At 45.6% G+C, this 11,328-nt stretch overlaps 1 protein-coding gene across 2 annotated transcripts in view; it reads right to left on the reverse strand.

Annotated features, from left to right (window-relative positions):
- The window catches only part of COLGALT2 (collagen beta(1-O)galactosyltransferase 2), an 87,115-nt gene extending 75,787 nt beyond the window's left edge, over window positions 1-11,328 (reverse strand). For both annotated transcript variants that reach the window (XM_074962190.1, XM_074962191.1), the window contains exon 1: window positions 10,985-11,328. In XM_074962190.1, the coding sequence (XP_074818291.1) occupies window positions 10,985-11,214 (230 nt within the window). In that variant the 5' untranslated portion in view covers window positions 11,215-11,328. The remainder of the gene's footprint in view (window positions 1-10,984) is intronic.

The following is an 11,328-nucleotide window of genomic DNA, read 5'->3' on the forward strand; positions in this document are numbered from 1 at the left end:
GCTCTTGATTATACACATGTCGACCCCCGGAATTTGGTCTAATGGATTTTGCATGGGGGATAAGCGAAGGCAACATTGGGATCCTGTGAGCTTTTAACGAGATTCAGCATTGATTTATAACCAGCAGTAAAGCAGCAAAAATCAGCCTGTGAGTGACACCCCTTACATGACAGTTAAAAGCAGCAGAAGTATGCAACAATGCAAACAGTTGCTCGATATTACCAGGCTAGAAACATAATCCTTTAAACAGAATCTTCGGTGGCTATTCCTACAGACACACAAGGAGAAGCTCTTTAACCTTCATACTTTGAAGAAAACTGAGGTGGAGGGAGGGATTTAAATATAGCTAAATACATGCATACATAATACAAAGCATATGTGGACCAGACATGAGCAAACAACAAATCTTGATAGAAGTGTTCTTCACCCAGAGAGAGAGAGACAGCGTGCATAGATTCAGACTCTATACTTAAAAACCTGGGATGCATTGACAAGTTTCACACAACAACTTCATAAATATAAGGATTTCTTTCAGGAGAAACAACATATGAAGAAAGCTTGTTATCTTTGGCAGATTAGGGGTGGGAGCACACTGTGGTTTTACTTGCATACTCCTGAATTTAAAATCTATTTGGGCAACCCCCACTGGGTTATCACAGCTTACTGATTGCTACATCCAGATCCATAAGAGAGTAAGCTTCCAAAAATCACACTGGGTTCCCAGGAGCAGAAGTCTCCATCTTGCAAGGACAGAGTAAATTCTGGCATTTTAGCAACAGCGTAGCCTTTAACTGGTCCTACTAGGCACTCCAACAAGCTGCATAGATTCTTTAGCTACAGTCTAATGGGATTCAAAGACGTGTGACAGTACATTTATATACAAAGCATCTAAATACCAACTCTTTCTGACCTTTGAAAACATCCAAGAAACTACTTCCAAACTAACCCTTAAAACCAAAACTTAAAACCAGTATAAACCAGAGGAAGGGGGTGGGGAACAGCATCAATAGGATATGGCCTTTGGAAAGTGATCCTTGATCCACACAGCCAAATGATTATTGCACACATTCTATTGCATACTGCATCTGCTTGGCTATGGAAAATTGTAACCTTGATGCCTAAGGTGGGTGGGTGTGTTTTCAGATGCACTGGACAGACAGTCACACAAAGCAAATATACCTCTACCCCGATATAACACTGTCCTCGGGAGCCAAAAAATCTTACCGTGTTATAGGTGAAACCGCGTTATATCGAACTTGCTTTGATCCACTGGAGCGCGCAGCCCTGCCCTGGCTGCAGCGCTGCTTTACCGCCTTATATCCAAATTCATATTATATCAGGTCGTGTTATATTGGGGTAGAGGTGTATCTGTTTTGTTTTCCAGTTTATTCACACCACAATTTAGTTGCCGAAATAAAGTGACTTCATTTTCACAGATACTGAGCACCCATAGCACTCACTGAAGTCCAACAGGTCTCATAATCACTACACACCTCAACAGCGGTGCAGAATTTTTATTTTCACTACTTCCTTTACTCATTTTGGGAAAGTGTCTGATACTCTTACTCATGCCTAATATCACCTGATTTCAATGGGACCACTTCTGAAGTATGGTGCTATTCAGCAGGAGTAAGACTATCAGAATCTGGCCCTTAAAGAAGCTTCCAGTACAAGAAGGGGATCCATAGAAATTAGGAATAACTATGTGCTTATATTCTTACAGCTGACATTTTACTCAGTGTTGCTCCATAATTCATCAATATTGTTAGCTGCAATACATTTGAGGATAGTGGTACAGACTAAAGTCACAGCAGTAATTTTCAGATTTCCTTTCCAACGTTTCTACTGAAGCATTTCATGATGTCATACAGTTCAACCTGCCAAGTCTGTGAAACACACAAAAGAAGAAAATCATTTCTTCAGTATAAAGGCAATTTTGTATAATCTCAGTTTCCTGGTTCTACGTTTCAGATATGAATAATTGGTTCTACGTTTCAGATATGAATAATTTACAGTACTGGAAGTGAGAATGTGATCTCAGCAACTCAGCAAGAGTCAGGAACCCCTGTTTTCAAATACTAGGTCTGACACTGATAACCCTGATGACCTTGTGAATTTCAATCTGCCTCAGTTTCGCCCATCTGTAAAAGATGATAATATACTCCCATCTTCTGTCTGTCTTGTCTTTTTAAATTGTAAGCTCTTTGGGGCAGGAGCTGTGTTTGTAGTGCTTAGCACAACGGGGCCTTGATCTCAGTTGAGATCTGAGTGCCACTGCAAAATACCTAATAATGTAAGTTCCAAGTAGAATTTTTATTACATGATAACACAAAATTCCTGTGGGACAAACGTAAAATTGGATTTTAAAAAAATTATGTGGTATTCCTCATGATGAGAGACAGTGGAGAGGTACTATATGAATGATAAAAGTCAACCCATATGTCACTATGTTAAACTAACAAAAGATTATAGAAATTAACTAAGAAACTAAAACAAAGTCAACTTTCACCATCCAAACTGAGTGATGTGCAAAAAGCAAACAGTGAAGAGTAGGTTTATTTTACAAAATTATTCCATTTATAACAATCTGATGTGTTTCATAACACAGAAAAGGGATTTTAGAGATACATCAAAACAGTATCAATAGACAGAAGTGAGCGCATAAAACAGCAGATTCCTAACTCCAATATTCCACAGTGAAGAGTATTTAGCATGGGAAGTTAAAATGATTCTTGCTTCACTAATGGAAATTCCCATATATGTACATTGCTTCACATTTAAAAATGTTATGAACTCACATGATAGGAAAATATTCACATTCTATTGGCATCAAACAGGAGTAGACTAATCCTGTACCAATCTTGACATTATGAAAACTGCATCACCATCACACTGTTTTTATAAACTTCCATTGTTAGCCACATCATTGACACCTTTAGGGATAAACCATTCTCTTAGTGTTGCTAGTTTTACAGTACATCAGCAATGAGCTACCTCCACTCATCTGGGATTTATCTCAAGCTGCTACCAAACAATGGCCACACCTATTGTATACTCAATCATTTCCAAAGTGGACCTGCAAAAGTGCATCTCACAACATATAACTGTACTCTGCAAGACTTGACTCCATGCGCATTTAATCAGAAAAGGCTTGATCCACTGTTCGCAAAACTCAGTGAAAATACTCCCATTGACTTCAGCAGCCACTGGATTAGTCCAACAATCAGCAGCAAGGGAACTCTCAGCAGCAACAGTGAGATGTGGCTCAAAACTCAGAAGCAATAGGAATTGATGGATGAAACTAAGGACATTTGCTTTCTTTACATTTTAAGGGTATATGGCAGAGATCTGCAACCTTCTTGACAGTGTCATTATCAATGTGACCTTTGGAAAAGCTATGACTCAGTGAGATGAAGCCATTGAAAAGTACTTTAGAAAGAAATGAAGGACTCTTCATGCCAAAGTGCCACAGGTCTGAGTCTGGCATTCTAAGTTCTGCTGGACATAGTCTTATGGCTGGTCCATCAGGTTCTAGCTAGCCATAATTAGCACTCTTACAAACAGTACATTCCTTTCTCGCATCTGAGTCGACCTCAGAGAAATAGGGCCTGATTCTCTGCTCATGTACACTGATATAAACTGGGAGTAACTCCACTGGTCAATAGAAATACAGTGGGGGTAAACTTGCTGTATGTGAGATCAGAAGCAGGCCCATAGTTTCTAATTTGATCCTTAGAAAATGCCTTTTGATTCCTCTCAGGGGATGTCTATACGGCAACCAGAGATGCAGCTGCAGCAGCTGTAGACATAGCTGAGCTAAGTGAGGGTCAAACAACTCAGCACCACTGGGAAGTGGCTTTTTCAAGTAAGATTTTAGCTTCAATGTCAAATTGACCCGGGAGAGCTGCCACTCATGTTTCAGCTGACTGTGATGTCACCAGACAGGATCTCCAAAGATCTTCCCAAAGTCCTCCAAAAAAACGAGGAAGAGCCAGGACCTGATACTCCCTATGTACCAAATAAGCAGAGAAAAGCTCCACAAACACAAAACGTAGCTTTAGCCTCTCTTCACATGACAAAGGAGGGTAAAGAGGGAACAAAGGGAGGTTTTTTGATTTGTAGTTCACTTTTAATGGTAACTGGATAGAATTCTGATGAAACCGTGTTAGCAAATCCTCCTAACATGCCAGTTTCCTAACCCAAATGAGTTTCTCCTAGATTCACAGCAGATTGTAACTGGCACATCCCTGAGAAAGCCCAACCCATCCCAGTGAAAACTTCCATAGTAAGTGTACGCACACTAAAACTACACAAGAAGAAGTTTTAACTTTTGACACAGCCTGAGGAAAAACAAGGGAAAATGGCCATTAAAATGGAATGGCCACAAATATTCCTCAACACTTAGATACAACCAGGATCCAACTGACCTGTTTCCTTAAGGCACTCTAGCATGGCTGGGCATTGGAAGCACTCCATCCCCCGAATTTTGGAAGCTTTTGTCACAACCTTATGTACTTGCAGGAGGGCCAAACTGTGTCTTACCTTTCAACAGGTACTTAAGGGGAGGGCTCAAGAAACCTCTCTTCTTCCGTGCCTTCCACACAGGAAGTAGCCCCAACAGCAGTCCCAGGGATTGTTCTTTGTTAGCACCTCCCCAGGGGCAGGGAGAGTAGGAAAGGGGGCAGGGATGTGGCCAGCTACAGTGCTGAGTTCCCGCTGCACCCTCCTATAAAAGTGGAATTGAGACTGTGCTTCCCAGGAGCGAGGGGAGGCATTGTACTTCCCTAAGACACAATGAGACGATCCTGGCAATTACAGGACAGTAAATCTAACTTCAGTACCAGGCAAATTGGTTAAAACTAGAGTAAAGAACAGAATTATTAGATATATAGATGAACATGATATCTTGGGGAAGAATCAATACGGCTTTTGTAAAGGGAAGTCATGTCTCACCAATCTATTGGTGAAACGTACCGTTGTATTCGTGAGAATTAAACTTGACATATTGCAGCTTGGTTTTATTAATAAATAAATAATATTTTTCTATACTCTGTCCAATATATGCAGCTTAAAACATTACATTTATATAGCTTTTACTTAGATTACACGAGTCACGTGGAGTTAAACATTTATTAAGAGCTTGACTGGAGAATGCAGTTGCACCAGTATGTTTCATTGCAAGGTAACCTACCAATGTACACACAGTCCGCCATTTACAACAGTAAAAAAGGGCAAGCCGGATTGCAACCTGACATGGATCAATTTATTTTTCGAAAACGAGAAGGGAGCACTGGTGGAGAAGATAATTAAAGTCCTGGACCATCTACGGCTACACGAAATGAGCCAGTCAAAATAATAAAGAAAGTGGTAAGAAAATATGATAATACATACTTGAAGTTTGGATTCTCCTTTGCCAGATAGGATGAGTACCCATTGTTATAATATAACAAGTGTGTTATAACATGTTATTTTATATATTTATTTACAATATTTGATTATTTTCTAATTAGTAGAGAATAGGGTTGGGTCTTTACTTACACACCACACAAATTCAGATTTTACACCCCAAAAAAATTTAAAACACAATATAATATTCAAAGTTGGACAACTATTTTGTTTTAAAATCAAGAAATAACACTTTTTAAACAATTTTGTTAACATTGTTGGGTTGCTTTTTGTTCAATTTTATATATTGTACATTTATACATTGTGTTTTCCCTGTTTGAACGCCACATTTTGCTCTCAACATTTTTTTAAAGTGTAATTTTACTAAAACTGTTTGGTTTCAAAGATCTTGATGCATTTCTTTGAGTGCATATTGCTAGGGATTTCTATCACTACAATTGTTTACATTACAATGGAAAGGAAACATGTACATTGTTTATTTACAGTGTTATAGTTTATATGTAGGTAATAATTAAAATTAATAATTTTCCTCAAGAAGGGTTAATAGTGAGTTACAGAGCCTATTTCAGCTGCACAGATGGGCCCTAGGGAAAAAAATTTAGGAACCCCTGTTGTATGGTAAAGGTAAATCCTGTCTGTTAAAGGGACTCTGTCAAGCATGGTAGGTCAGAAATGCAATCTACCTCAGAAAAATTCCTCTTATCGTTTGCAGGGCTTCATTTGTTTCATATCAGTCTCTGAACCTTCTCATCCTAGTGCAGGGGCGAGCAAACTTTTTGGCCTGAGGGTCACATCGGGTTTTGGAAATTGTATGGAGGGGCCGGTTAGGGGAGGCTGTGCCTCCCCAAACAGCCAGGCGTGGCCCAGCCCCCGCCCCTGCTTCTCGCCCCCCGCCGCCCGGGACTCCTGCCCCATCCAACCTCCTCCTGCCCCATCCAACCCCCGACCCCCGCTTCTCGCCCCCTAACGGCACCCCCGGGACCCCTGCCCCATCCACACACACACACACCCCGCTCCCTGACCACCCCCGGAACCCCCGCCCCTGACTGCCTCCCGCCACCCCATCCAACCCCTCCTCTCATTCCTGACTGCCCACCTGGGACCCCTGCCCCCATTCAACTCCCCTGTTCCCGCCCTCTGACTGCCCCATCCCCTATCCACACTCTCACCCCCTGACCACCACCCCAAACTCCCCTGCCTTCTATTCAACCCCCCGGCTCCCTGCCCCCTTATTGCACTGCCTGGAGCACCGGTGACTGGCGGTGCTCCAGCCACTCCACCCGGCTTGAGCCAGCCACTCCACCGCACAGCACAGAGCACCAGGTCAGGCCGGGCTCTGCAGCTGCACTGCCCCAGGCGCTCGTACACCCGCCACCCAGAGCATTGCGCCGGTGGTGCAGTGAGCTGAGGCTGCGGGGGAGGGGGAACAGCAGGAGAGGGGCCGGGGGGTCCCGCGGGCCGGATGTGACCAGCGGGCCGTAGTTTGCCCACCTCTGTCCTAGTGGGTATCTTGTGCTCTGGATACTCCATGCCTCTAAGCACCATCTCACACCAGTGGAAGTTTTGCTATTGACTTCAGTGGGAACAGCCCTTTAAGAAGATCTACCTCATGCCTTATCATCATCAGACAATCAGTCTTTCTCTATGGCAATCCATAGGATATAGAACTTCTTTTTCACTGCACACCCACTTCAGACCTTCTTTCTTCATTTAAAAAAAAACTGACACTTTTTCCAGAGGCATTTCCAATATTAACCACACCTCACCTCTGTGCAGAGCCCCCTTTTAAGAATACCTCTCTCTTTTTTTCACTCTTTTGTCTTACTTAGTTTTGATAATGAATCTCACCATATTGTTAGTCATCTTGTATTGTAATTGCATGGGAGTCCCCTAGAATGCTTCTGTCACTATGGGCATTCACACAGCACGACTTTGTGTGACCCCTCCCGCTTATAAATTAAAAACACTTTTTAAAATATTTAAAACTGTTATAAATTCTGGAGGAAAAGCGGGGTTTGGGGGTGGAGGCTGACAGTTTGCGACCCGCACGTAATAACCTTGTGACCCCTTGAAGGGTCATGACCCCCAGTTTGAGAACCCCTGATATATCCTACTTAGTTATCAGATCTGAACTTCTCTCTCATTAATGTGGGGTTTTTTTAAATGTCAGGTAAACATATTTAACTGAATTGCAGGCAAGGTTTAAGGCCTAGTAAACTTTTTCTGACACATGTCTAATAACTAGGTTTAAACCTAGCACTCCCACTGACATGAGAACAGGATTGACTACATGCTTAGCAAACCATACTAGCCCAGAGACAAACTTCTAAAATGAGCTATGTTACACATTGCTGGAATACCTCTCAACTCTCAGATCCTTAAAACATGCATTTGTTGTTCATTTACCCCTAACATGTCCGTTTATGGTTCTAAGTCAGAGGTGGGCAAACTATGGCCAATGGGCCACATGCGGCCTGCGGGACCCTCCTGTCCGGCCCTTGAGCTCCTGGCCCGGGAGGCTAGCCCCCGACCCCTCCCCTGCTCTTCCCCCTCCCCCACAGCCTCAGCTCACTGTGCCACTGGCGCAATGCTCTGGGCGGCGGGTCTGCGAGCTGCTGGGGCAGCGCAGCTGCAGAGCCCAGCCTGACCCGGTGCTCTGAGCTGCGCGGTGGCATGGCTGGCTCCAGCCAGGCGGCACAGCTGTAGCGCCACCAGCCACGGGTGCTCCAGGCAGGGCAGTAAGAGGGCAGGGAGCAGGAGGGTTGGAGAGAGGGCAGGGGAGTTTGGGGTGATGGTCAAGGGGCAGGGGTGTGGATAGGGGTTGGAGCGGTTAAAAGGCGGGGAACAGGGGGGTTGAATGGGGGTAGGGGTCCCGGGGGCAGTCAGGAATGAGAGGAGGGGTTGGATGGGGCAGCGGGGGGCAGTCGGGGAAGGGGTTCCAGGGGCAGTCAAGGGACAGGGAGAAGGGATGGTTGGATGGGGCAGGGGTCCCTGGGGAGCCGTCAGGGAACAGGGGGTGTTGGATGGGGCAGGAGTCCTGGGGAGTGGGGGGCATCAGGGAGCAAGAAGCAGGGATTCGGGCCAGTCCACGCCTGGCTGTTTGGGGAGGCACATCCCTCAGGCCAAAAAGTTTGCCTGTCCCTATTCTAAGTCATGTTGCTGGTCCGTAGTTCAGAATGCAATACTTATGATGACATCATAGTGCACAAAACAGAGATCCCATTTCCAAGTAATGATACATGAGGATTAGAACCAATCATTTTTTTAGTCAGTAATTTTGTGTAGAGTATTTGAAGGTAAATAACCACTATCTCCCTGAAATGCATGCAGGGATATTTGTCCATGTTTGATTAAGTAATTTAATGCAAGCTTCCATTGGTATTGGTTGAGGCCTAAAAATCTAGTCTTCCTTCCTGAATCACTAATCCAAAGCTCATTGAAATCAAGAAGCATTTTTCCATTGACTTCAAAAGACTTTGGATAAGGTGCAAGCTCTAAAACAGCGTTTCTTACTTTAAATCTTGGCCCCACAAAAGTTCTTACTTCTTAGAATCCTATCTACCAGCTTCTGTTGCTCCAGTCATGTATAACTAATGTCTGGCTGAGTAGAAAGGATTTTTTCCCCTTCAGATACCAGTAGGCTAATTGAATTCAAGGCCAATTTCTTCCTTTCCCACAAAATATGTTTTATTACCACACTGCTCATGAGCTATGGTCCTTTTAATGTATCTTACCAGTGCTGTTGGATATATTCTGTTCAATGACTTCCAGTACCTATTCAGCATGATCACCTTCCAAACTAGGCAAATGCCACCCCTAGGACATCTGCAAAATACTAATATTTAAGACCTAGTTAGCACTGACAAATCAGTTCTTTTTACTGAGCTATGTTATTTATTTCATTTCTTTGGATTTACACAAATACTGAAAGGCACCTATTCATACATGCTTTAAGCACGCCTAAGATCACATCACAAATACTTCAACATAACTCAAGAACATGACCTGAAGAAGAGCTCTGAGTAGTTGGAAAGCTTGTCTTTCACCAACAAAAGATGGTCCAATAAAAGCTGTTACTTCTCCCACCTTGTTTCTCTAATAACTGAAGTACAGCTGTTCAATCGGTATAATAATGGCAATAATATAATAGCAATTTGTCTCTACAAAGACTTTGGTTTTTCATTTTGGCCCCAGGACTGGATTTTTGCATAAGAATCAAGGATTTTCCCCAACAATCAAGCCTGCAGGTGGGCAAACTTCCATCAAAACCTGCAATTTTGCAACAAAACTGTGGTTTCAGTCAAAGTTTTTTCTGGCTGTTAAAACATGAGCTGTAATCCCTGCTTTGCTTTATGTGCCTTGCCCTGCCCTCCCAAACACATCATTGCTGCCTATCTACCTCCAGTGTGTTCATGGTCTTTATAGCCAAAACACACATTCCATAGTTTGGGATGTGTGCGCTGCTCTCCTCCGGAGAGGCTAGTGGACATCTGCTCCTGGTTTAATGTATCAAGCCATGTGGGTAGGTTGCAGAGAAGGGGATTAATTTTGGAGTCCTCCCCTCTTAGCATGGATGGGGTGGAGTTACCCCAAAATCTGAGCCACGCTGTCAGCTCGTTCCAATAAATCCTTTTCTCCATAGGAAGCAGTAGCTCCAGGGAAAGTTTACAGCTAAGAACACAAAGGGTAAGGCAAAGCTTTGCTCTCCTCCTGATCCCAACCAATGCAGTAGGGAAAGACCCTCGTGTTCAGTAGAACAGCTAGGGCTAGGAAAGCACAGCACAGAAAAAGTTCAGAGGGAAGCCCTTGGCTGATACCTCTTGCTCAGTGTATCAGGAGTCCTGAAACGCAGGGAGCCCTCAGATGTTCAGCAAAGACAAAGACTCTTTGCCCTAGATCAGTGGTTTTCAATCTGTGGTCCCTGGATCCCTGGGTCTCTGCAGACTATGGCTAAGACTTCTAAAGAGGGCTGCACCTCCATTTGAAATATTAGGGGTCTGCAAATGAAAAAAGCTTGAAAATCACTGTCCTCGATCGCTGAAGCGCTGGAGGCAGTGGGTTACTTGTTCCCTTGCTTTCTTATCATTATGCTCCTGGCTTCTGCACTGCCCCCCCTTAACCTGCCCCCCTCTACTGACCTCTGTACTGCCCCCCTTACCCTGCACCCCCTCCCGACCTCTGCACTGTCCCTCCTTAAGCTGCCCCCTCTACTGACCTCTGCACTGCCCCCCTTAACCTGCACCCCCTCCAGACCTCTGCACTGCCCCCCTTAACCTGCCCCCCTCTACTGACCTCTGCACTGCCCCCCCTTACCCTGCACCCCTTCCCTTCTAGCCTCTGCGCTGCTTCCCCCTTTCCCGTGCCCGGCCCCCACCCCCCTTCGCTGCCATCAGGACCCCCCCGCCCGCACTGGCCAGACAGACGCTGCCTGTTCCCGCGGGCAGCTGCCCAGAAACTTTTCTCCCCCACAGAGCAGCGCGCCCGCCGCTCGGCTCCCGCTGGCCCGGGCCAGGGCCATCAGCTCCCCCGCCCACTGCCCCCGAGCGGGCGCCCCGGGCTCCCCCGCCCCGCGCCTCACCAGATGGCCAGCCGGCTCTTGGGGTAGCGCAGCCGCTCGAGGCAGGCGAGGCAGTGGGGCAGCGCGTGGGCAGCGTTCCTGGCGAGGATGGCGATGAAGACGGTGGGCTTCTGCAAAGGGGACTCCGGCAAAGGGGCCGAGCCCTCCGGCGGCTCCGGGGGGAAGCTGGCCCCGCTCCTCGCCCACAGCAAGCAGCACAGCAGGAGCCGGAGAGCGGGCGGCGCAGCCATGTTCCGGAGCGCGACGCTCGGGCAGAAGCCGCCAGCCGGCTGGGCTGAGCCTCGCTGCTGGGGGGTGGCGGGGAACTGCTGGTCCTCGCGGCGCACACTGGTGGGCAGGCTGAA

This window comes from Natator depressus, chromosome 8 (assembly GCF_965152275.1).
Source record: "Natator depressus isolate rNatDep1 chromosome 8, rNatDep2.hap1, whole genome shotgun sequence".
Classification (NCBI taxonomy): domain Eukaryota; kingdom Metazoa; phylum Chordata; order Testudines; family Cheloniidae; genus Natator; species Natator depressus.